The sequence below is a fragment of the Natator depressus genome, chromosome 1, assembly GCF_965152275.1.
Source record: "Natator depressus isolate rNatDep1 chromosome 1, rNatDep2.hap1, whole genome shotgun sequence".
In the NCBI taxonomy this organism is placed as follows: Eukaryota; Metazoa; Chordata; order Testudines; family Cheloniidae; genus Natator; species Natator depressus.
Window position 1 is genome coordinate 256,000,785 of NC_134234.1, and position 25,963 is coordinate 256,026,747.

General features: G+C 46.3%; 2 protein-coding genes across 2 annotated transcripts; both read left to right on the plus strand.

Annotated features, from left to right (window-relative positions):
• Positions 1-3,447: 3,447 nt before the first annotated feature.
• On the plus strand, positions 3,448-4,381 carry MIURF (mitochondrial elongation factor 1 upstream open reading frame). Its single transcript, XM_074941608.1, has 2 exons — positions 3,448-3,560; positions 4,132-4,381. Exon 2 carries the CDS (start codon positions 4,158-4,160, stop codon positions 4,368-4,370), a length of 213 nt encoding a protein of 70 aa, XP_074797709.1. The 5' UTR covers positions 3,448-3,560; positions 4,132-4,157; the 3' UTR covers positions 4,371-4,381.
• Positions 4,382-4,401: 20 nt separating this feature from the next.
• On the plus strand, positions 4,402-15,375 carry MIEF1 (mitochondrial elongation factor 1). The gene is made up of 5 exons (XM_074941607.1): positions 4,402-4,559; positions 8,273-8,421; positions 8,646-8,826; positions 9,995-10,257; positions 11,351-15,375. Exons 2-5 carry the CDS (start codon positions 8,278-8,280, stop codon positions 12,155-12,157), a joined length of 1,395 nt encoding a protein of 464 aa, XP_074797708.1. The 5' UTR covers positions 4,402-4,559; positions 8,273-8,277; the 3' UTR covers positions 12,158-15,375.
• Positions 15,376-25,963: the final 10,588 nt, after the last annotated feature.

Here is a 25,963-nt window from a genome sequence, read left to right on the forward strand (position 1 = left end):
AATGGGAGCACTCATCTGCTTAAAGTTAACAACATGTGTAAGTGGTTTGTTTATTTGGGGCCATACACATTAGCTACACCAGTGGTTCCCAAACTTGTTCCGCCGCTTGTGCAGGGAAAGCCCCTGGCGGGCCGGGACGGTTTGTTTACCTGCCGCGTCCGCAGGTTCGGCCGGGGCTCCCAGTGGCCGCGGTTCGCTGCTCCAGACCAATGGGAGCTGCTGGAAGCAGCGGCCAGTACGTCCCTCGGCCCGCGCTGCTTCCAGCATCTCCCATTGGCCTGGAGCAGCGAACCGCGGCCACTGGGAGCCGCAATTGGCCGAACCTGCGGACGCGGCAGGTAAACAAACCGGCCCGGCCCGCCAGGGGCTTTCCCTGCACAAGCGGCGGAACAAGTTTGGGAACCACTGAGCTAGAACATTAGGACTTCTTGAAAAAATGTACTTTAAATATAAATTTATGCTACTATTTAAAAAGCTGGGAGGATTAATCAATTAGCCTGGGTTCTTCAAATGTATACCTCCTTGCTTTTTTACAAGGGCACAGCTTAGTAAGATGTTTATTAATGAAGGGGAATTAATTTTTTTTTATAAATGGTCAAGATTTTTTAAACCTCTTTAAGAAAAAGAGTTAACTGGATTATGTGGGGAGTCATTAGGTTTTTGGTTGACCTCGGCCATTCACATGGAAGACAGCATGTTGAACAGAGAGGGAGAAATTAATAGAGCCCTGCAAATCCGTGCATATACGCAGATCATTTTTGCAGATCGCAGATCAGATGCAGTTACAAATTTTGTGTCCACACAGGGCTCTAGAAATTAATAACAGATTTAGAGACTATCACCAGCAATGGTATTTGCATGCATTTAGAGAGATGGAAAAGATTGTTGATAACTTTTTTGTTTAACTTTTCCTTCCCCTATTGTACAGGGGTAGGGAGTGCTCTGCTTTCAAAAGCAATCTGTGTGAAAGGAATACAAAAAGCCATTTGGGACATGAACTCTGGAGCCTCATCTACACTAGAGCAGCATTTTGGTGTAGCCAATGTAGGGTTGCTGTTGAATGTGAAGCCATATTTTCTGTACTGGTATTTGTATATGTGAAGTATAGGAATATCCTAGAAGCATTTCAAGAAAAACATTAAATTGAGTGTTTTGTTCAATGGGAAGGTTTAAATGGGAAGTATGTTTCTAGACAGAACTACAGAGAGAGCTGTTAATTGTGGCTCTCACTTGATGAGCAGGTCTAATCAACATAGTGCTTAAAACAGTAATGGCAGCTACTGGCTCAAGGACACTAGAGCTCCCAACATTGCTAACACCGGTGGAGCTGAATCAGTGTTAGCAATGGCTTGCCAAATTTCCCTAATGTAGACAGAGCTGTAGGTACCTGGAGAACTAGAGAAGTTCTGACATTACAAAATATAACAGGCTGAGAGGGGGAATGGTTTTAAAGTCAGACGGTTTAAAATTACACATATTTACCTCTAATGCCTAACAAACATTTGGCTGAAAGGATTATTTTGTAAAAGTGTCAACACTCCTAGCCTTTCAGTTAAGGTTTGAGAGTTCACAATAAGCATTTTTGAGAACTAGGGTAACCAGATGTCCCGTTTGTAAAGGAACAGTCCCATTTTTGGGGACTTTTTCTTATATAGGCACCTATTACCCCCCACCCCCGTGCCATATTTTCCACAGTTGCTATTTCAGGGGTGGCCAACCTGAGCTTGAGAAGGAGCCACAATTTACCAATATACATTGCCAAAGAGTGACAGTAATAAGTTAGCAGCTCCCCAAGAGCTCCCCTCCAACTCCCAGTGCCTCCTACCCACTGGCAGCCCCACTGATCAGCACCTCCCCTTCCCTCCCTGCACCCCGATCAGCTGTTTCATGGCATGCAGGAGGAGGAGCAAGGGCATGGCAGTCTCAGGGGAGGGAGCAGGAAGGGGTGGAGTGGGGGCAGGGCCTGTGGCAGAACCTGGGGTTGAGCAGTGAGTACCCCTTGGCCCATTGGAAAGTTGGCACCTGTAGCTCCATAGGAGTTGGTGCCTATACCAGGAGCTGCATATTAACTTCTGAAGAATCATAGAATATCAGGGTTGGAAGGGACCTCAGGAGGTATCTAGTCCAACCCCCTGCTCAAAGCAGGACCAATCCCCAATTTTTGCCCCAGATCCCTAAATGGCCTCCTCAAGGATTGAGCCCACAAGGCTGGGTTTAGCAGGCCAATGCTCAAACCACTGAGCTATCCCTCCCTCTCCCCAACCCCCACATGGGGCTCCGGAACCACAGGTTGGCCACCCCTGTGCTATCTGGTCACCCTACTGAGAACCCCCAGAAGTTCTCCAGTGAAAACAAACCAACCAACCCTGACTTAGTTACTGGTATTTCTAATATTTAAAAAAGCAAGAAAAAAAATTAAAAGAAAGGAAGCAAATAATCTTTCAGGCTTCCTTTATATATTCAAAATAAGGGAAAAAATAAGGGAAAAAGGCAATTTAAATAAATCTTTTTTATTGTAAACTGAGCGTATATTTATATTGGACCCAAAGAGAGACAATAAACATGGAGCCCTCTCCCACAATTTGTACAAAGTCACTTTTCAGAGCAGAACTGCACTTTAACACAAGCTAGAACAAGACTTCAACAGCAACCGTCCAGCTGCGGTTTTGAAAGCAAGTATTGCACACCACTGGGACTTGCCCAAGAATAATTTCAGGGCGGAACAGACAAAAAAACCCCCAAAAAACAAAAAACAAAAAAAAACCGTTGACCTTTTGCTGGCACCTTAAGCAACACAACAAACACTCCCTTCCTTAACCACAAAATCCAGATGCAAATTTACCGCACGCACCCCAACAGCACCCCACCCACACCCCAACAAACACCAAACGATAAAGGATCTGAATCTTAAGAATTTGCGAATGCATCTGTTGTTCCGCCTGATTTGATCTGAGAGTAAAGAATGAGTCTGTTTGTTTATACAGGGCTCGTCTCAAAGATTATCCAGGGCAGGCCGAGAACTGGACTGGCGCTCTTCCATTGCCGAGTCGGAAACACGAATGAATGCATAGGAAGAGAGGGGAAGTGACAAGAAGGCCTGCACCCGAGCCTGGCAGGCCCGCTCAGCCCAGGGAGAGCTGCAGGGAGGCGCGCGGCCTCCTGCGCGCGCTTCGCTTCCCGCTGGGGCTCGCCCACGCGCCAGTGACGTGTCACGCCACTCAGGACAGGTCTGGGCTCTGCCACGTCCCGCCGCCGGAGGGGAGGGGAGGGGTCAAGCGAGGAGGGACCAAGCTGTCCCCACTCGCGCTGCGTACAGCACCGCCGGCCGGATGGGGGCAGCCCTGAGCGCCCTTCCCCGCCTCGCGCCGCGATGAGCGGAAGTTCGCCCTCCCCGCGCGTACCATCTATGCTCCCGCTCGCTCTCGCTGGTTGGCCGCCCGGGGTCGCGCCCCGGAAGCGAAGCGGCCATGTTGCTGGGTGACCCCTGGGAAGCCGTGCCGGGAGGGAGGCTGCGGGGTGGGCGAGAGTCGAGGGACCGAGAAACAGCTCCCGCTTCCCGGGTGAGCGGGGTCCCGGGCGAGGCCCCTCCCCCTCCCCACGCCCCGCCGGGGGTTGCCCTGCGGCGAGCCCGGACCTCCCCTGCCCCCAAACCCCTTTCCAGCGTCTTGTTCCGCCCCAGGGATCCCGCCCTGCGCTGCTCCCCGGGGCCCTTCCTCAGCCCGCAGAGGGGTCCGCCCGCGCGGGGTCTCCCCCGCCCCAGCAGGTGCCTTCCTTGCAGCGCCTGGCAGGGGAAGCCCGGGCGGAAACAAGCGCTGGCGGAGCTGATCCAGGGAGTCTCGGTGGGGCCGGGGGGGTTTAGTGTCGTGCTTAGGGGGATTTTACAGTGTCTCTGTTTGTGTTGTTGCCTCTTTCTGCTTTGCTGGTAGATAGAGTGAGGTTGTTCTCTGCCCCCCAGGAGGGATCTTTTCCTCTGCACTAAGTTTCCCGCTCTTTCCCCGCTGGAAATCCATCCCCTTGGGTTCCCCTTTCCCAGTGGCTTGTGAAGAAAGTATCAGGGAGATTTGCAGGGGGGAGACAGCGAAATGTAACTGGGAAACAAATGTTGACTTTCACTCATCCATTTTTCTTCAGTTTGCCTTCTCCTGCATCTGTCCCCCATGGCAGCGTGGTCCCGTGAGGCAGTGCTGAACCTCTATCGCGCTCTGCTGCGCCAGGGCCGTGGTCTACGCTACACCGACCGTGATTTCTACCTCTCCTCGATCCGGCGTGAGTTCCGCAAGAACCAGCAGCTGGAGCGGCTTGAAGACAGAGAAAGACAACTGGAGAAGGGACAGGCCTTCCTGCACAATAGACTGGGAGGGTTGGTTTAGAGTCTTTGCCTCCCCCTGCTCTTATCCCGCTTCCTTCTTTTCTCCTTCCAAAACCGTTAATCTTCCTGGACAGATGATTAATATCTTCTGCCCACCACAAATGTGAAGAATAAAGTCCAGAGGGTGCCTGAATATCCATCTGTACAAGCAGTACTCCGGTGTTCCCCTCACAGATGCATTAAGCCTTAGGTAGGTCATTTGCAGCCACATAGTATGCTTTTTGTTGTTGTTTGTTTGTTTTATTGCAAGGTTTCTCAACCCATGAGTAGGGACTCAAAATTGTGTCACCAGAATGTTTCAAAGGGTCATGTGGCAGCTTCTGTGGTTCCCGCCGTACAGGGCTGGTTGAGCTCACCTCCTTGCTCTAGGCACTGCAACCTCTGGGGTCCCAGTGCCACTCAGGTTTGGTCCAGCTGTCATGATGGAAGACTGGTTCGGCCAAATTTGAGTGAATTGTCCTGCAATCACATGAGCCAGGTCACAATGCAACTCATACAAATTTGGTTCAGCTGGCGTCATGGGGCTAAACCTGAGCAGGGCTGCAACCCTGGAGTTTGCAATGGCCAGATTGGAGAGCCAAGCCCAGACAGCCCCACAGTAGCAGACGCCACTGTGGGGTAAGTGCTTGGCAGGATCTAGCCTCCCCCAGGGGTAGGATATGACCAAAACCACCCTAGAGCAGGGCCATAGCAAGAGCTGGGCGAGCGGTGCAGCTGCCCAGGGAACAAAGCTGTGAGGGCAGCTTGGGCCAGCCCTGCACAGCAGATCTCGGGGGAGGTGCGCCACCTCCATCCCAACTCACCTCAGTGGGCTACCCAGCTTGTCTACCAGCAGGCAACCAAAAAATCTGGGAGGTGGGGGAACATGACCCCACGTGGTCCCCTCCCACATCACCTCTGGTAGGGGGTGCAAATATGCTTGCTTCCCCTGGGCACTAGAATGCCTAGTTACAGTTCTGCCCCAGGGCCTTCATTCCCAGACTATTTACTGGTTGAGAACCACTGTTTTAGTGGTACCACTGTGGACAGCTGCTACATCTTCTGTGTAGTGACCAAAAGTAATTCAACTGCAAACTCCTCAGCTCAGAGACCATCCTTCTTGAGTTCTTGGAATTTTAAGTGATTTTGGGAACTGGTTCAGAAAAACAAGTGTAGCCATTATAAACTGCCTAAAACGTGGTGAATAGTGTGCCTTTAGCCAGTTCTAAAGTCAGTATAGCAGAACTGGCTTTAAAATAGTTTTGAAAATTTCCCTAGTGCAGCTACATCCTTGATGAATCTGAAAAATAGCAAGTTTTAAAGTGATTAAAAAAAATACTTTTTGTACACATAATTAAGCAGTGGAACTCATTGCCATTATATACTATTGAAGCCAATAATTTAGTAGGATTCAAAATTAGATGTGCATATGAATGAGAACAGTGGTTCTCAAACTGTGGGTTGGGACCCCAAAGTGGGTTGGGACCCTATTTTAATGGGGTCACCAGGGCTGGCTTAGACTTGCTGTGGCCCGGGGCTGAAGCCCGACCCTACCAACTGGGGCCAAAGCCACAGCCCAAGGGCTTCAGCCTTGGGTTTAGGACTCAGGTTACAGGCCCCGTGCCTGGGGCTGAAGTCCTTTGGCTTTGGTCCAGGGTGGTGGGGCTTTGGCCCCCCCCCCCCCCACCCGGGCGGAGTGGGCTCAGGCAGGCTCAATGAAGTTTGAGAATCCCTGAATGAGAACATTTATAGTTACATTGCATATGATCTTTGTATAAATGATAAACCCTCATGCTTTAGGGTGTAAACTCCCAGAGATTAGGAAGAAACTTCCCCTATGAGCAGACTAATCCATAATTGCTCATTATGGGGCTTCTTGCATTTTCCTCTGAAGTATCTGGTACTAACCACTGTCAGAGAAGGGATACTAGGCCTTGGGTGTGATCTAGTATAGCAGTTCCTTTGCTCTTGCACACCACTAGAATAATTCTGGTTTGTTTTTTTTCGCCCCTATGGACAGCTAGATTGCAGTTTCTGCAATTAGATGCAATCCTATAGAAGGGGACTAGGACTCTCTAGTTTGGAAAGGAGATTAAATGGCATAGGGGCCAGTCCCCTAGTACAGGTTTCAGAGTAGCAGCCATGTTAGTCTGTATCCGCAAAAAGAAAAGGAGGACTTGTGGCACCTTAGAGATTAACAAATTTATTTGAGCATAAGCTTTCATGAGCTACAGCTCACTTCATCGGATGCATTCAGTGGAAAACGCTGAATGCATCCAATGAAGTGAGCTGTAGCTCACGAAAGTTTATGCTCAGATAAATTTGTTAATCTCTAAAGTGCCACAATCCTCCTTTTCTTTTTCACCTAGTACAGTATTCAGCTGATTAAAGGGAAAAGACATAAAAGGTAATATGGTTTAACATATAATTAACATGTAGAAATCACTATTGCAAGACATAACTGAGGCAAATATGTTAGAGAGATTTTAAAAAAGCATTAGATAGTTATGTGGTGATCCAGCTAGACTATGCTAACTGTGAGGAGAGGCAGAGGCAAGCCAAAAGGAATAATTTTAAATTTTTATAATTTTATAGGGGAGAACCCCAAAATTGTACAAGGAACTTAAATATAGAACGTTACCAAAGACTACTTGTAATAACAAACTGTGTTACCAGCTCATTAACCTTTGGGAACTTGTACATGTTATTCTTCCTTACTCTATGCAGTTAGTACCAAATACATTGTTATTAAGAAGAACAAGAGATTATTTAACAATATACTGTGTCGCTTCAGGGAAGAATCAACTTTTCCTCTCCTTGGCTGCAGGTCCAGCTCCACTCTTGCTTCCCCTTGGATTGGAGTACTCCTTAAATTTGGTGTTCCTGTGGCTGTATCTCTTTTCATCGAGTTTATCCACAAGCAGGGTTTCTTCACCTAGAGGGCTCTTACTTATCCATTGGGCACCTTTCAATCCTATTCCTTCAATAGATGCTCAAACAGTCATTGCCTCTGTTAATATACTTTAGGTCCTTTGTGGGTGGGTGTCATATTTACTGTTTTCAGGATCTGTTTTCATCTAAAAACTTTTTGATCAATTCCATTTTTCACCACTTATATTTCCTTTCAGTTTTTTTCCCCCTTGATACACTCTCTCTGGTAAGTCTGTAGACTGTATTTCCTTCTACTTCCCTTCTCTAACAGTGTCTGCTCACATGCCCAGGTCTGTGTATTTTTCTGCTTCTCCTGACCTGAAACCTTTCCTATTTTCCTTCTTTCCTCCTTCTCAGTTCCCAGTCCCCTACTTTTATTCTCTGGTTCTTTTATTTTATCACCTCACCTCCTACCCAGACTCCAGTTCACTTGCTACCTCAGCATCTAGATTCTGCTCCTTCTCTAACAGCTTTATTTCCGCCGCTGCCCCACTACCCCTTTGGGTGGATTCTGAGCCCCTTCCTCAGCTTTTGCTGCCCTCTCATTTGCTGTCTCCCCAGGACAGCATTCTGTGCTGCAGTGTTGCAGGTGCTAGTACCAGAGCGAGGGTTACTACATTTATGTGTAAAGCCTCCGCAATGACCCAGGCGAAATGTCAGGACCTGTTAATCATCATGCTTCAGGTCATAAACTGAGAGCTGGAGTTGAAGAAGTTTTCCCTGTGACTATAATACCATGTAATTAGGGACATTAAAGGGGTTTTATTTCCTTTCTCTGGAGAGTCTGACATTGGCCATTGTCGGAGGCAAGATAACTGACTAGACATGGTCTAAGCCAATGTGGCAGGAGGCAAAATACAGAAATAGATGGACTGCATCTGATTCATTGTGGGAAATCCTAACTTCCAAAGAACAGTAAGCAATGGACTGGGGAGATGGAGGTTTAGATTGGTGGGGTACAGCTTTCTGACAAATCTGTTCTCTCCTCTCCAGGCGAGATGGCAGGTGCTGGAGAGCGCAAGGGGAAGAAGGATGACAACGGCATTGGCACAGCCATCGATTTTGTGCTATCCAATGCCCGGCTCGTGTTGGGTGTGGGCGGAGCTGCCATGCTGGGCATTGCCACTCTGGCTGTCAAACGAGTAAGTGTGAGGAGGGGAAGTCTGAGAGGAAGGAAGGTGTGCTTGTGTGGAGGAGGGGCATGGAACATTAGAATGGAGATAGTGAAGGTAACAAGGTGAGGGGTAGAGAGATGAACACTGAGGAATGTGGGAAGGACCCAATGAAGGGCTATGGCCTGGTTGCTTCCTAATGGATGGGGCACTTAACAAATGTAACTTCTTGTGTCCCTGTGATGCCATTTCAGATGTATGACCGGGCAATCAGTGCTCCCAGCAGCCCCACCCGCTTGAGTCAGTCAGGAAAGAGAAGCTGGGAGGAGCCAAACTGGCTGGGGTCCTCATCACGCTTACTGAACCAGGATATGAAGACAAACCTGAGCCGTTCCCTACAGACCCTCCCCACTGACCCTTCAGCTTTAGACGCAGGTAATAAGCAGTGTGATACCTTCAACATTATAGCAGCTGCCCTTTCAATCCTGTTACCCCCTCTCCAGGTAAAATTGAGATCTTTAACCAACCTCTAAGGATCACCAGTTTTTAATGTAGAATCTGCAAAATAATAACTTGGCACAGAAGTTTACCTGGTGTCCAAATCTCTGTTTCCGCAAGCAGGCCAACTCCAGAATGGCTTTGGCATTGCTACTGCGGGAGCAGCAAGAAGCTTAATGACCAGGGCATCTAAGTCAAGAGCTGAATTATGTCATCTGAAGTCATTAAATGGGCTCTGTCATCCCCCAAAGGTGCGGTAGTCCTCTTAAGAGCTGCTGTAATGCCTTTATTCAGCTCCTAAATTATCTCCTTGAATACTGCCTGAGGAAGGGGTACATTATTTCCCCTGGTGCTGGGAGGGCTGCTTCAACCAGAGAGAAGTGCTTCAGTATGAAGAGGTGTTGTATCAATGAGATCTGAGAAGGTATCTGTTCAGGTCTAGCTGTCAGATGGAAGGTCTGGGAGAGAGATCCTTGGGAAATCTTCTCCCTTTCCCAAGAAACAACACAAGCCCTTGACCTGCGGCGTCTCTTAGCTCTTCCTGCTTACCCACCTGCTCTGGCCTGCCTCCTGATCTATGATGGTAATACAGCCCCGGCAGACATACCACCTTAAATTACTGTAACCGCATCAGATCTCACAAGCTAAACTGCATTGGGCTTAGTCAGTACATTTTAGGAGCCCTTCAGGAAAAACTCAGGTGCTGTTGATTCAGGGAGGTGTACTCTGTCCTCTCATTGTTCCTGCATCATGTTAGAGGCACTTGTGCTGCAAGGGCTGCTGTCTTTTGGATAAAATTTAACAGGCGCTGCCCACTTACAGTCATCAACATAATTTCTTTTTGCAAGATATGGGGTGTTAGTCTCATTGTCCTGGTTAAATTCCAACTCAGGGAACTTACTGTCTGCCCACCTAATTCCTTTAGTAGTTATTGTTGAAATTATTCACAACTTTCTCCTACTATGATACTCATAATAAAGCCTGCAAAATGACTGCTAAATTCCATCCTGGAGGGGGCTGCACTTCAGCGCCACCAAGTTATTTCTGTCAAACGTTTAGCAATGAAATGTTGGGGATTATGGGATTTCTCTCTCTTGCCTGGCAGATGCGTTCCTACCTGCAAAGCCCAAACCGTCTGCCAAGAGGAGCCAAGTAGAATTGAAGAAGTCTCACCTCCGCCTGTCCCTGCAAGAAAAACTCTTCGCCTACTACCGGAAGAAAGTGGCTATCCCTGCAGAAGAGCAGGCCCGGGCCAAGCAGGCAGCTGTAGATATCTGCGCTGAACTGCGTAGCTTCCTACGTGCCAAGCTGCCAGACATGCCCCTGCGTGACATGTACCTCAGTGGCAGCCTGTACGATGATCTGCAGGTAACTCGTCGGAGTGTGGTAGCCATTATGCTGCAGGGTGACTGGGTAGAGGTATTTCAGGCTTCCCTGCTGGCTGTGCTGCTTCAGTACAGCATTCCTGTTTAAAAAGCCTTCCGATGCCACATTTCCTGGGAATATATTTGTGTGATGTTTTTGCAAAACAGGCAGGCAGTTCTGGCTGTGTCTGTAGAACATCTGCCCTTTACTGCCTTCGTTTTTTCCTTTCTGATTGTCCCAGTTCCTTCTTTCTCTGCCCCCTTTGTATTTTCCTGCTCTGCCTCTGCCACATCTCCATTTTTCTCTATCCTTCCCCACAGCACTTGCCTTGCACGTCCTCCTCCAAATGTGTTGCTTCCCTCAGAACTCTTGTATATTCCTGTAAGCCTTTCCTACTTTTTTGTGTTTGTTTTGTTAACACATGACAGAGTTGAACTGGAGAGCAAGCTCTTCTGTAGATCACTTTGATGCAAAAATGCCTACAGGCTACAGTGAGTGAGTCACTTCTGAGGCAGCACTGAATCGATGCTCCTGGATGGAGTGCTGCATGTCGGATGCAACTTAAATCTGAGGTTTTAATCAGATATGATCATTAAAGATCCCAGCACACCTTAAGAGAATGGGGCATTGACTGTAGCACCTGCGCCAGATTCTATCGTGGGATGATTCAGATTTGACAACTTAAGCTCTCCCTGCAGTTTGTCAGTTATTCTCCAGTTCGTGTTCCAAACTGTTGTGTAATGTTGCTGTATGCTGAAACAACTGCCACATCATACCCAAGAGGTGGATTCAATTTAGTGGTACGTGAAACAGTCCGTTTTGTAGTTGGTATATCCATTTGAGTTCATAAGGTGCATAGAGATCTTTCAGGCAAACGCTGAATAAATACCAGATTTCCATATGCCCTGCAGTTTTCCCCTGGATTATGAAGAATGATCCCTCTGCATGTTTCCTGATGAAAGGAAGGCAGAGAGTCCCACTTAGAAAGAGCCTCTTGGATTCCCATTTGAAGGAAGATGTGTGGTGAGCAGATAGGTAGCTTTATCCCAGCAGGTTCAACTGTTATCTCTCACCCTTTTTTCCCCTCTCCTGACAGGTAGTGACAGCTGATCACATTCAGCTCATTGTGCCTCTGGTCTTGGAGCAGAACCTGTGGTCATGCATTCCAGGTGAGGACACCATCATGAACATCCCTGGCTTCTGCCTGGTACGTCGGGAAAACCCAGAATACTTCCCCCGTGGGAGCAGCTACTGGGACCGCTGTGTGGTGGGGGGCTACCTCTCCCCCAAGGCTGTGGCAGACACTTTTGAGAAAGTAGTAGCAGGCTCCATCAATTGGCCAGCCATTGGGTCCCTACTGGACTATGTGATCCGTCCGGCAGCGCCCCCAGAGACCCTGACACTGGAAGTCCAGTATGAGCCAGAGCGGCACCTTCTTATTGACTTCCTACCATCCCTGACACTGGGTGACACCATCCTGGTGGCCAAACCCCACCGATTGGCCCAGTATGACAATCTGTGGCGACTGAGCTTGCGGCCAGCGGAGACAGCTCGCTTGCGGGCCCTGGACCAAGGCGATTCTGGCTGCCGTTGCTTGTGCCTCAAGATTCTCAAAGCTGTGTGCAAGTCAAACCCAGCACTGGGCCGCCTCACTGCCAGCCAGCTCACCAATGTCATCCTGCACCTGGCCCAAGAGGAGTCTGACTGGTCCCAAGATATGCTAGCTGACCGCTTCCTGCAGGCACTGAAGGGCCTGATTGGCTACTTGGAGGCTGGTGTCTTACCCAGTGCTCTGAATCCCAAGGTGAACTTGTTTTCAGAGCTCACCCCTGAAGAAGTGGATGAGTTGGGCTACACCCTCTACAGCTCCCTCTCAGAGCCACAGGTCTTGCTGCAGACGTAATGGGACTTTACATGGGAGAATGATGTTGTGGTTGTCTGGCCAAGATGGACTTTGTTTGACTCTTACTAAATGTTGCCGCACCCCCCCCCCCCCCAAAAAAAAACAAAACAAAACAAACCCCACAACCTTTTTCTTTAGGCCATCCATACTTCCTGCTGTGAAGTTGGTGCTCCCGCTGGATTTCTTGGTGCTACTGGTCCAGTTCCACTGTTCTCTGTCCCAGCTGTTATCTATTGACTGGGGGGATGGAGGGGAACCACTGAGCAGTGTTTGTTCTTAAGGCCTGCTGCAGGTGTTCCAACCTTCTACCAAAACACTGTGCCCTCTTTTCCCTATGCTAATTGCTGCAGGGAGTGAACCCCTTCACTTCCTTGTTAGAGTGGGTGGAACTGGGCCAGTGAATCCAGTGTCAATTTGAGCAAACTTATTGTTGACATCTAGTATTTTTTCCACTGCCTGACTTCCCCCCCCTTCATGTGTTTCCTTCTGTTTCACATACCTTATTGTTTTCCTTTCCTCTCTCCCCCACTCAGACCCAGAAGTGCATAGCAGCCCAACTGGGATTTTTTAATAGGACTATGTATAGCAGTGATTGTATTACAGAGTGAACTCTGCATGATGATTGTACAGGCAGTATTTAGGGGTGTAAGGCTTGCAGGAGAAATATGCACATGGCTGACGTTTCTGCCAGTGTAGAGTCCCAACAGCAGTCTCATCCTTGGTAAGTTGGGTGTATGTGATCAGTCAAAGGTGCACCACCACTTCAAGTATGTGCTGGTCCCACTGAACCTGGGAAGAAACTGTTTGCATGTACATCCCGCCCTCGTGAGGCTGAGGAGAGAGTGGGGTTTGCCATTCCTGGCTGGCAAGATCCATTGGGTGTTCCTGGTGGAATTGCCTTAGAAATCAAGAATAGTCAAGGTGGGACCTCAGATGTGCAGAGTAAGAGGCCGAATATTGGGCCTATTTTCTAAGTTTCCCTCTTATAGCATCTCTCATGCCATTGTGGTTTTTCCTCTCAGTAATAGGTGGAAGCAGGTTTATACAACAGAGGGGTTTGCAATAGACACACATGGATCAGATTGTCATCTGGTGTAAGTTGGTGAAGCTGCACTGAAGTTGATGAAGCCACACTGAATTACACCAGCTGAGGATCTGGCCCATACATACTAAGTGCAGTATTAGTGGCTAGTAGCCATCTAGGAATGAGTTACTGGGAACAGGAGATGAAGGGTATGTATCTCTGTTTTGGGAGGAGGGGAAGGAAGGGGAGAGCTGAGGTAGATCTCCCCTTCTGTGTTCCCACAGGTTAAACTTGTACTGTTTGCAGTGTAAAGCCATTGGGACAGTGGGGCACATAATTCACATGTCCTCTGTTTGGTCTTGCCGTGGGTGGATTTCTGCAGTATTTCAACTTCCACTGCCATTTTGTGCTGTTCTCTCTCTGCTGTCCTTCCCTGCCTGCCTCCAGATGATTATACAGCTTTGAGGGAGTGGCCAGGCACACAGCTATATCTCCTGCATTGCAGGCATGGAGCACCTATCTGCTTGGGACTACACAGCTTCATTCCTGCTGCCACCCTCTGACAATGGTGGGGCTCTGTCTGTCTTGAATGACAAGTACTACTATTCTGTTTGCGTGCAGTTTTGGAGTTGTCTCCTTTTCCTATTTTTAATACCCAGCCTTTCTATTTAAAAGCAACACAAAAGCTGAGGAGATGAATTACAATTTTGGAGACTCAGGAGAAGAGATCTGAGACCTTATTTTATTTCCCTCTTAAAGGTGGTGCAGGGACTTGTGATGTAAATCTCAGGGGTGGAGTCCCAGCAGAGAGACTTAGACCATATTTTCTAATTAAAGATGGTGCTGGTAAGATGAATCCTAGGGATGTGCATTTATCCTAGGCCAGGTTTTCTCAGGCAGTCAGTCTAGTCTAACCAGTTTGTCCGACAGTATTCAGTGATAAATGCAATGTTACATTTTAAATTATTTAACCCCTAGACGACTGCTACTTTCTAGGCTGCTAGCCAAAAGCTCGGAAAGCTGTGTGTTGTATAAAATCTGTAGTCTCCGAAGGATTAACAAATTGACTTTGTGTTATTTTATTTTTAACTTTTGCAGCAGTCAGTGTTGGGTGTGGTGTTGGTTGTTTCTTGCTCATGTTCGTGGAGTTTACCCCTTTTCCTTTCTTGTTCTCGCTGTCCTTCCAGTATCAGTCTTCCTGCCATAAACACAAACAGGTGAGACTTTGAGTCCCTTGGAGGACTGTGAAACTCACCCTCCCTCTAGTTACTTTAAGGTCAACAAAGCTATTAAAATATCTGGGGATGGATGGATTCCCTCTGTGCATTCATCTCTGCAGCGTTCTCACCCCCCTCACTTGGTGCCGACTCCAATACGATGGCCTTGACATAATTGAGTAATAGCATGGTCAGGAATTATCAAAACCCTACAAAAAAGGGTGAGACAAGAATAGGGGGAAACCAGTGTCTGGTTTGGCTTCGGAAATCTTCCCTGTTCTTGTCAAATCCCTATCTTTATATAGACACTGTAAGTGAACCCTTTGTTTCTTTCTGGCAACCTAATGATTAATGTTTTTATGACTATTTCTTGTTGCTCCAAAGTTGAATTTGTGTATCAAATGGAGATTGAAGCTGTCTTTCTTTCTTCTCTCTCCAGCAAGACTTTGTTCCACTTCACTTCAGTCACTTTCATCACTTCATCTGTTCAATTCTGAAATGTAAAACTTTTTCCCCACTGATCTAGCTGCAAGGATGTGGCCTCAGCTTGGTTCCTAGGGAGCCAGGTGCTCTCGTCGTGCAGGCAGCTACCACAACTGACAACAGTCACCCCATTGTTGGCAGTCTCAGCGTAGGCCAAAGATATAATGGGTCACAGAGCTTGAGTTGACCATGTGCTCCACAGAGAGTAGTTAGATCAGGTCAGGGCTGAGGCATGAAGGATGTGGGGGAAGAGGGGGAGGCCAGTGTGCTGGAAGTTGACATTAATCTGCATCCATTTGTAAGAGTTGTCAAGCTGGCATCTATCAGTGTTAAAATTCAGTAAAAAATCTAGTTGTATTGAGAGGAGAGTAATAGCCAGGAGGGCTTCTGAGACTTACCCATTCATGGGCTACTTTCTATATGAAATTAAAATACAGAGCAAGGATGCCCAGAATAAAATGTGAATATTGCAGCTCATGGCCACTTCCCCAGTTCAAGGAAGGAAGGGCAGCCCATGGAGACAAATGATTGTAACAGGCCCAGAACCCAAGTCTGTTGTTCTGCACTCTTGGCTCTGGGAATGCCTTGGTGTGTGTTGCTATTGCTGGGGTCACATATAAGATTCTTTGTGTTCCCTGTAACTTCAGCGTGAGGACCAACTAGCTCAACTGCAGGTTTTTACTGCCATTGAGCTCAATCGTTAATCTTTTAAGTTATTTGAAGATTTTTAAAATTAAAAGCAATTATGTAAAAAGACTGCCCTTTGCCTCCTGGCAAGCTGCTGGTTTGGCCCCTAGTGTCACGGAGCCTGGGTGCCCATGTTATGAAGTGGGCGGTTGAGATGCCCCCATATCTCCCAGGTTGTGATATTGTGGATTGGAAGGGGGAAGGACTAGTGCATGATCTGTGACAGAGTGTGTGGAAATACTGAAATAAAATAACTTTCCACAGAATGTTGGCTATCTCTGATACATGTGTAGCCAATGCCTTGCCTCCTTTCTCTGTTCATTCCCAGTGCCAGGGCAGGGGAAGACTTGCCTGAAGCACCCATTTTATAGACCATAGTTGTTATAAAATCTAGCATTTCTCTAGCACTTGTCTTGAAGGGTCTTAATGTAGTTAAGATAAGGTTCTCTTGCCCCTCACTGATTTGCAGTTCCACCCGCCACTCTTCTATCTCAGAATGTCAGCCATCTGCAAACACAAGAACATCTCCTGACACAAGAACTAGGGGTCACCAAATGAAATTAATAGGCAGCAGGTTTAAAACAAACAAAAGGAAGTATTTCTTCACACAATGCACAGTAAACCTGTGGAACTCTTTGCCAGAGGATGTTGTGAAGGCCAAGATTATAACAGGGTTCAAAAAAGAACTGGATAAATTCATAGAGGATAGGACCATCAATGGCTATTAGCCAGGATGGGCAGGGATGGTGTCCCTAGCCTCTGTTTGCCAGAAGCTGGGAATGGGCAACAGGGGATGGATCATTGATGATTACCTGTTCTGTTCATTCCCTCTGAAGTACCTGGCATTGGCCACTGTCAGAAGACAGGACACTGGGCTAGATGGACCTTTGGTCTGACCCAGTATGGCCGTTCTTATGTTCAATTGGCCATGAGAGAGCAATGATCAATGCATTGCAACACTATTGCCCCTGGCAGCCTGCATACATGAGTCAAATGAGAAGGACTCTTCCTTAGGGAGTCATGTCTCCTCCAGTTTCTCTGAAGTGGCAGTGAAATCTCATGCCCCTGCATGGGCACCTCTGCTTCTGTTTAATGTGGTTTCACGTGCTTCAAGGGCTTTCTCTCTTTTGATCTTAACTTTCCAGTTCTGACATGCACCCTTCTTCACTGACTTCTTTCTCTCTACATGCCACTTCTCTCGTATTCTTCCCCCTGCCAGATACAATTGCTAGCTAAGGGTCATGCTGGAATAGTAGGGAAGACCTCTTGGCACTGACTCATGTGACTATTGGAGTGTTGGACATGAAAAGATGCCATCTTTTGACAGATTATACCAATCTCCCATCAACCTGATTCTGGGACCCTGCAGCAAGGTACAGAAACTGTTCCATAAGCTTCACACCTCATGAGAGGCACCTGTGATTAAGAGCTTAGTTTACTTGAGGGAAAGGAATACTAGTTTTTTTTATGGTTAGTAGATTTTTTTTTAACAGATATTAAAAAGGGAGTTGCAATTGTAAAGGTTTCCCAGTTTGCTTGGGTTTCTTGGCAGCCTAGTGTCAGTGAACGAAAGAGAATGAGCAAGAGCAAGCCTTTATTTGGGGCTGCCTGGTGCTTTTATAGAAGCAGTTTGTTTGTGCAGCCTGCCCCAATGAAGTCTACTTCTGATGTGACACTCAAGCACACTGGCCCTGAAAGCCTGAAGCTTGCCACGTTTTTGGAATTTAACACCTGGCATCCAGGCATAACAGCTGTCCCAGCATTTTTTGTAGTAATTGGCTGCAGTAGCTGGGAGAAAGCCTCTAGCTCAGGTTCTGCTGAGCTGGTGCAGTCTACAATGACTTCTTCCCAGCCTGGACAGGAAGTCACGAGCATCATAGTTACACCAATTGAACCACTCCTCCTAACTCATCCCACAATGCAGTGCTTTGTATTTGGAAATTGCCCACAAGCCCTGCTTTTATGGGACTGGGCACCAGAGGATGATTGCTTTCAGAATCTCTGACTGCACTGCTTCAGCAGTTGTAACATGGATGTGGATGTGCTAGCTGCACTGTTGCAAGGATAAGAGATGGAATCAGTTCATGCAATCCAGTGTCCCAGCAACAGTTTCCTTGCTGAGTGTAGGAAAGGCAATTGTGTCCCTGCCCTCATCCCCAGGAAAGAATTTTCTGTAGTATCTGGCTGGTGAATCTTGCCCATATGCTCAGGGTTTAGCTGATCGCCATATTTGGGGTCAGGAAGGAATTTTCCTCCAGGGCAGATTGGAAGAGGCCCTGGAGGTTTTTCGCCTTCCTCTGTAGCATGGGGCACGGGTCACTTGCTGGAGGATTCTCTGCTCCTTGAAGTCTTTAAACCACGATTTGAGGACTTCAGTAGCTCAGACATAGGTGAGAGGTTTTTCGCAGGAGTGGGTGGGTGAAGTTCTGTGGCCTGCGTTGTGCAGGGGGTCGGACTGGATGATCATAGTGGTCCCTTCTGACCTTAGTATCTGTGAATGTGCTGGACTTGCTTCATAAGCAGTGTGAGACATTGCCTTCCACACTTTCCCAAGCAGTAAGTCAGCCCCCAGAAAGGTGAGCTGCTCAAAGTGAGACGCTCGCTCTCTGTGTGATCGCTCAATATATTGCAAAGATTAAAAAGAACAGTTGCCAACAACTGGCTCATATCAGTTAGTATTACACTCTCTGATTGGTGGGATAAATTCTCTTTGGCTATGCACCCAATCAAAAAAAATCAGAGTGTGTGTGTCTTTTCAGATTCCCCAAACTTACCAGAATTGAGCCCTGGTGTATCTTCTGGAGAAAATGTCAAAGCCAAGGGTCTTCCATCAGAAATGACTTGCAGCTTGCCCCCTGGAGTTCAGCCTTGAAGACAACTTCATGGTGGGATGAAGCTGCTGCTGCTGCAGTGGAGCATAGAATGAGTGGGCCACTGAGAGTTTTGTGGATAATAAACACCTTGAATCACACCCCAAAATGGGCAAGTTGCTAGTGCAGAATACGGAGCAAAGGAGCTGGGTTCATCATACTGGGCCTCCCTATTTAAGAGGCGAGTAGCTATTTTTTGTACTAATTCAAGCTTCCGCATGCTCAAGTATAGTCTTGAGTGTCACTGGCTTAATGGTTTAATGATTTAAATTTTGCTTTTGAATTGCTTAGACGCAAGTGGTACGAACTGTACTTTCAATGACTACACTGGGATAAATGACCTGCAGCATGGCTGTGGCTGGCCTGGGTCAGGTGAGTTGGACTCATGGGACTCAGGCTGCAGGGCTAAAAATTGCTGTGTTGATGTTCGGGCTAAGGCTGAAGCCTGGGCTCAGGGACCCTCCCCCAAATGTCCACACAGCAATTTTTCAATCCGGAGCCCGAGACCCACAAGCCCATGTCAGCTGACCCAGGCCAGCCACAGGCTTTTGTAATCCCTGTGTAGACATACCCTAAATCAATTAGGAGGATATGTGGAGTGGAGGAATCGGACACAGAGTATTTCAGTTTCAGGTCTTAGATTCCAGTTTAGCTCAGTTGTGCTGGAAGATTATTACTATTGGAAACTTTGAGTATCTATGTGAAATTGTTATACCAATAAAATAAAAACCAGCAGGATCTTTTTAAAGGGGAAAAGGCAAAATGCCACATTTATTGTGACTACAGAAAGAATCATAGTAAGCAGTTAGTTATAGCTTTAACATTCCATTCAATTTCATATTTATTCACACATTCATTCATACACACAGGTTCTGCAAGGTAGTTATCATAGTTACCAGCCTTAGAGTTGTTCATGCCAAGCCACTGGCCAGGTGGCCTGGACATGAGGAGGGAGCAGGGCCTTGTCAGATGCTCGTCTGATGCTCCTGGAAGTTGGTTTGCAGAATCAGACCCCAAAGTTCTCACCTTCTAGAGTCCATTTTTATAGGAATTTCTTCCTATGCCAGTCTATGGGAATTGCTTCATCATGCTGTTGCTGAATCAATCAGCAGATGGCACATTCCTGATGGCTCTGTGCTGCCAGATGTTATCTTGTTCTTTGGTTCTCCCATCCTTGAGGCTGTTGGGTGGATTCCAGTCTGCCCTCCGGGGGTCCTCTGGTTACTTCCACTTGACACCTTCTTCAGGTGATGGACACTGGATTCTTAGGCTGGCACCTCCCTGATCATTCAGTTATTATCCACTCCAAGCATCCATCCACATACATCCTCTATCTCTGTTTTAATCACAATTGTTAACAAAGCGAGATGAATACAACAAAAGGGTGGGGAGTCTCTGGGTGCTGTTTCTGTTGTTACAGAGTATTGCTTTGAGTCTCTCACTGTGTGAGTAGTTGTTGTTACAAAGAATTGCTTTGAGAACAGACTCTGTCTTAGAATGTACTAACACAATTAGCAGCTTGCAAGTTTCACACAGAGAGGGAGAGAAACAGCACCAAAAACCAAGAGACCTCTTAATTAGTAATAACCTGGAATTTAAACTATGGGGAATCAAACTCATTTGTGATTTTAATACAGAACTTCTTTAATATGATTCAACATAATGAATTGTTGGGTATCTCAATCCCATTCCTGCTGGGATCTTTGCTCACATTACAAAAACCACATCATTGACACTACCAGACATTGCTGACAGTCTCACGGGAGAGACCAAGGACTGAATGGGCCATGAAGACTGAACTCTCATCCTTAGAGGTGGGGTTCCTCCTGTAGGAGGAACTCAGGTGGGTGATTGTGGGAAAGAAAATTTAGGGAGAAATTGTCCGTATTCTGTAGATGATGGGCACGTAGCTATGGCCTCACAGTGAAATGGAACCAAACTTACTTTTTTAATTTCGGCTTCACCATTCTATAGCTTAGTGTTAAGCAAGAGGAGACATGTACCTGACCTATAGCGATGATGATAGCCATGTGATAAATGTTTGTTGTACACATTTGACCACCTCATTTTTCCTCTGTCTGCTAATCTCTTTCTCCAGGATTTACAAGCACATCCCCAGCCCCAAGGCAGCTACCTTTTTAAAAAATCAGTCCACTGGAGCAGTGTTTCCTCTTGAAATATTAATCATGCTTATTTCTTAGTGTTTTTCATCAGTAGATTCCAAAGCGCTTCACACTCTTTAATGTGTTCATTTTCACAACAACCCTGTGAGGTAAGGAAGAAATATTATCCCTGTTTTACAGAGGGGGAACTGAGGCAGAAATGGTATGTCAACGTTGCAATAAAAGACCTGCAGCACAGCCATGGCTGGTGCAGGTTAGCTGACTCAGGCTCCTGGGGCTAAAAATTGCAATGTAGATGTTCGGGCTCAGGCTGGAGCCTGGTCTCTGAAACCCCGCGAGGTGGGAAAGTTCTCAGAGTCTGGGTTCCAGCCTGAGTGTCTATGCTGCAGTTTTGAGCCTTGAGCCCTGCGAGCCTGTCAGTTAACCCAGGCTCAGACTCGGTGCCACAGATTTTTTTATTGCAAAGTAGATGTACCTAGAGAGGCTAAATGATTTACCCAAGGTCATGGCAGAGCTGGGAATTGAACCCACGTCCTAGGCCAGTGCTCTAACCACTGAACCATCCTTCCTCTCTCAAATGGGCAATTTTCCTCCCAATATTATCCTGGCCTGTGGTGACGGGCAAGATTCAAGGATCTCAGGATGGGCCAGGAAAATATTTTCAAGATCTTAAAATGTCAGGATATTACAACTAATATTTCCTGGTTTTAAAGGTTGACAGATGGGAGATTTGCATTCTCTTCCCATGGAACCCAGCACTCAGTTGTAGCTCTGAAAAGGCCCTTAAAGGCTTTTTTAGGGACCAACCATTATATTAGAGGTGTTTTACTTTTATTGAAATATCTCTTTCAGCCCTGTTCAGCTGGGCTCATGATAATGAAGGCTCCTGACTCTAGAGCTACAGGGAGACAAGAAACAATCCCAATGACATTTTAAAATGGTCTTTAGAATAGTTTTTCTAAAACATATATGGCATATGCAGAATCAAAGCTGGCAGGATGTAAAGGTTTTATTACCATTCATCTGAGATGATCTGCAGTACTCACAAGTGACATAGCCAGAAGTGAGTTAGGTGAACATTCCAACCGTGCTAATAAAATCTTTATAATGCAACATCAATCTTTAAAAAATGTCAAAGGTTTGAAACAAGTTGATGAAGTGAAGCAGTAGGGCAGTGAACATTTGGAATGGTTCTCCTTTATGCAGGAAGTGTCTCATCAGAATCAAGACTGAAAAAAATGGCTTGGTTTACAAAATTTAAACTTCTCATGCACTTAATCCAGTGCTTAATTTGTAATGAAAGAGGTGCTGGAACTCAAGCAATTTTTGTACTTTCATAACTGATGTGACAAGCCCAGAGGTGCCAGGGCTATGAACTGCCAAGCCTAGCTGTGCCGGGGATCAGCCCTGGCAAGCCCTGGCACAAATTAAGCACTGTCTTAATTCTTCTTAAATACTAGTGCAGAGGGCAGTTTTTAACAAAATTACTCTAAAACCCAAAAGTCAGATTGACTGGTTCAGTATCACGGACTCACATAATGAAGTATTGCTAACCTAAGTTTCCCTTTAAAATTAAATTCCAGCCATGTTCTTGATGAAGAGCCTTCAGAGTACAAATAGATTGCTGGGGCTGAAAGTGGCACAATTGGTATGGTTTTTAAAACTGTAGTTATTTGTTCATAATCCCTGTTGACTTCAGGCCAGTTTTACGCTCTTGTCTGCCACTTCATTCCCCGCCTAGCAATCTTCACATCCCCTGGCACTGGTAGATTCTTCACCCCTCTGAAGGGGTGAGTAGGCCGTAGTACTCTTCCTGCTAGCCCCCTGATTTCAATGGGTCCAATTCTACAAGGTGCTGCGTGCCCGTGGCACCCATGGTGCTCAGCACCTTGCAGGATCAGGACTTACACTGGCAACAGCAATACTGCCACCCCAGTGGATTAAAAAAAAACAGACCAAGGGCACCTGAAAAAAGGTGAGAAATCAGCAACCCATGATTCCCTGGGTGTCCCATGACAATCTGCAGGAGCACACTGCCTCAAGATTTGGAATGCTTAATCACTGGCTCCCCACTCCATTTAAATGAAGGGGGAGCGATGGCCATTAGGAGCAGCACGTCGGCACAGCTTGGTAGTAATGGCACCCTAGCCTTATATTATTGCCTTCAACCTCTTGAGTTTGTTTAACCCAGGATCTAGTTATTACTTCAGATGCAGGAACCACCTTCATGTAATCCGAACTACATATTTAATGTTATTTTTAGGCTCCTGCTTGTTGACATTATCAATACTAACTGAGGCCCTGTGATATGACATGGTGAAAGCAGTAAATCAAGTGGCAATACAGCATGCAGCTTAACCATGCTTTTGGACTGAAATGACACTTCAGTTAAAAAAATTGAACTATACAAAATTAACAGCACATGTAAAATGGACTCAAAACTAGCTAACTGGTAGGTTGCAAAATGTAATTGTAAACAGGGAATCATCATCAAGTGGGAGTTTTTCTAGAGGGGTCCTGCAGGGATCAGTTCTTGGCCCTAGATGATTTAATATTTTTACCAATGACCTAGAAGAAAACATAAAATGATCACTGAAAAAGTTTGCAGCTGACAAAGATTGGGGGAGCAATAAATAATGCAGAGGACAGGTCACCAATGCAGAGCAATCTGGATCCCTTGGTAAGCTGGGCACAAGCAAACAACATGTATTTTAATACAGTTAAATGTAAATGTACACATCTAGAAACAAAGAATGTAGGCCATCGTTACAGGATGGGGGACTCTATCCTGGGAAGCAGCAGGTTATGCTTATAAGAAGCACACAGGATCTTTTTCAGGGAAAAAGGCAATATGCCGCATTTATTGAGAATACAGCAGCACCCCCCCGCCCCCCCATTGATGTTTATAGTTACCAGTCCAGAGTTTGGATGAATCTAGTGGCCAGCCAGATTGGTCGCAGAGGGGAGCCGGGCTCTGTCAGTTGCGATCCGATGCTCCTGGAGTTGTGGCAAGATGAACCCAAAGTCCCATGGCCAAGCACCCTGTTCTTATAGTCTTTTTTTTCTCTGTTGTAGTCTATGGATTTTGCAGTGTCAGTTTGTGACCGGTTACTCCTTAATTGGTGTTATCTTTTGATGTTAACATTCCAAAACACCTCCGAGATGGTCATCCTGTCCTCGTTTCGATTTAATTGTCCTGTCTTTAGGCATGCCAGCCTCCACCTCAGGGTCGTCAATCTGCCTTTCCTCAATCATGGATGCGCGTTGATGTTCTCTGGTGTTGTTAAGTCTCTTCACTCCTCCTTCCTTGACCATCTGGCTATAACAATGGCCTTCACACCTTATCTTTGCCTGAGGCATACATTCCTCATTCACACAGTCTTTTACAGAGACCTTCAAAGGTATTCATTTTGGAAAGGATTATATGGTTACTTACACAACTTAGTTTGCAATGCATACAAGAAGCAAGACCTTATAGCAAATTTTTATTAAAGTTAATGTTTAAAATCAAATTTACACAAGCTAAGAGGGAAGGTACTATACGTCTGGGGTTGGGCTTGGGTTATGGGGGATTGCAAGTATCGGTTACAAAGTTCACGAGGTACATACCACATAAGCAGCATAGATCCAGATTGAGGTGTGGGAGTTTTTAAAGCGTCAGTGGATAAATGGGCTCGGGTACGCCACCCATGGAATGTATTAAGAGTCCAAGCCAGTGTTGGTGAAGAGAATAAGTACATGGGTGGGGTGCGTCCCTTGGTCATCAGGGAAGGAAATGGGTTATTTCCCTGGGCGGTGTTCTTGGTTACTCGACCTGGTACTGTTGGTGTGCTGTGCTGTGTTCCGTGTAGATGTTTCTGGACCACCTGATGGTGTCGGACACGATTAGCTGTCTCATGAGCCGGGTGTAGCGTCGACTGACTCCGCAAGCTCTCAGTACCAGCTCATTGTGGGGGTCCCATGCACCCAGGGTGCCCACGACCAGGGTATGGATCTGGACCTCGTAGAATCTTATCCTAAAACAAAAGGGTGACCATAATCAGTCATAAGGATTGTTCTGGTCTGTCCCTGCCTTAACATTAGTACAGTCACTGGCAGTCTGTCAGATGCATTTCTACCAATGCCCCAGAGGGTCATTCCTTTCTGCTATTCAAAAAGGGTGGCTGGCAGGATGAAATTAAGTCATACATTACTACATTATTAAAATACAAATATAAAATACAAATATATTGTATTTATATATATTATAAATATATCTGAAATACAAATATAAAATCCCACTCCTACAAGTGATCCTGAAAAAGAATTGGGGGTCATGGTAGATAGTCAGCTGAACATGAGTTCCCAGGACGCTGTGGCCAAAAAGGCTACTGGGATCCTGAGATGCATAAAGGGGAATTTTTAGTAGGAGCAGAGAGGTTATTTCACCTCTGTATTTGGCACTGGTGCGACCACAGCTGGAATACCGTGTCCAGTTCTGGTGCCCACAAGTCAAGAAGGATGTTGATAAATTGGAGAGGGTTCAGAAAAGAGCCATGAGAGTGATTATAGGATTATAAATAGTGATAGACTCAAGGAGCTCAATCTTGTTAGGTTAACAAAGAGAAGGTTAAGGGGTAACTTGGTTACAGCCTGTAAATACCTACATAGGGAACAAATATTTGATCATGGGCTCTTCAATCTAGCAGACAAAGGTATGATATGATCCAGTGGCAGGCAGTTGAAGCTAGACATATTTAGACTGGAAATAAGGCATGAGGGTAAGAGTGAGGGTAACTACCCACTGGAACAATTTACCGAGGGTCATGGTAGATTCTCCATCACCGGCAATTTTAAAATCAAGATTGGATTTTGTTTTAAAAGATCTGCTGTAGTTCAAAAGGAATTACCTCAGGGAAGTTCTATGGCCTGCGATGTACTGGGGGTCAGACTAGAAGATGACCACAATGGTCCCTTTTGGCCTTGTAATCTATTAACTTAATTGTTCAGGCTCGCAGGGTGTTGGTTTGTGTGATGTACCTTTTGTAACTCCTCAGCATGTTTGAGTTATTTTGGACTCTCAGTCATTGCAAGGAAATACAATTCCATTTGTTTCCGCCAAAAGAAGGAAATTGAAGGCTGGGAAAATACAAAACCCCTCATTTGCTAAATGTTATTTGCTGCCAATTGTGGCTTTGCTAGGGAGACTCATGTGTGGGCAAGATGTGTAACGTTGAAAGACCCTTCCCACTAAGAAACCTGCAGAACTTTTTGCTTGTGCCAGTTGGTTACCAAATGGCTGATACGGAAAACTAACTGTTTTACAGATTGTGGGTTATCAATGGACATGTGGCACATCCAGATCAGTTCAGTATGGAAAAATTTAGATGGACGACCAGGATTGTTTCCCCTCTCTCTATAAG

What these genes read in the sequence shown, in the direction of transcription:
- MIURF (XM_074941608.1), top strand. Translation starts at nt 4,158, where the DNA reads ATGGCAGCGTGGTCCCGTGAGGCAGTGCTGAACCTCTATCGCGCTCTG.
- MIEF1 (XM_074941607.1), top strand. Translation starts at nt 8,278, where the DNA reads ATGGCAGGTGCTGGAGAGCGCAAGGGGAAGAAGGATGACAACGGCATT. An exon ending in CCCTTCAGCTTTAGACGCAG is followed by an intron (nt 8,827 to 9,994) that starts GTAATAAGCAGT and finishes CTTGCCTGGCAG; the next exon opens with ATGCGTTCCTACCTGCAAAG. An exon ending in GCCTGTACGATGATCTGCAG is followed by an intron (nt 10,258 to 11,350) that starts GTAACTCGTCGG and finishes CTCTCCTGACAG; the next exon opens with GTAGTGACAGCTGATCACAT.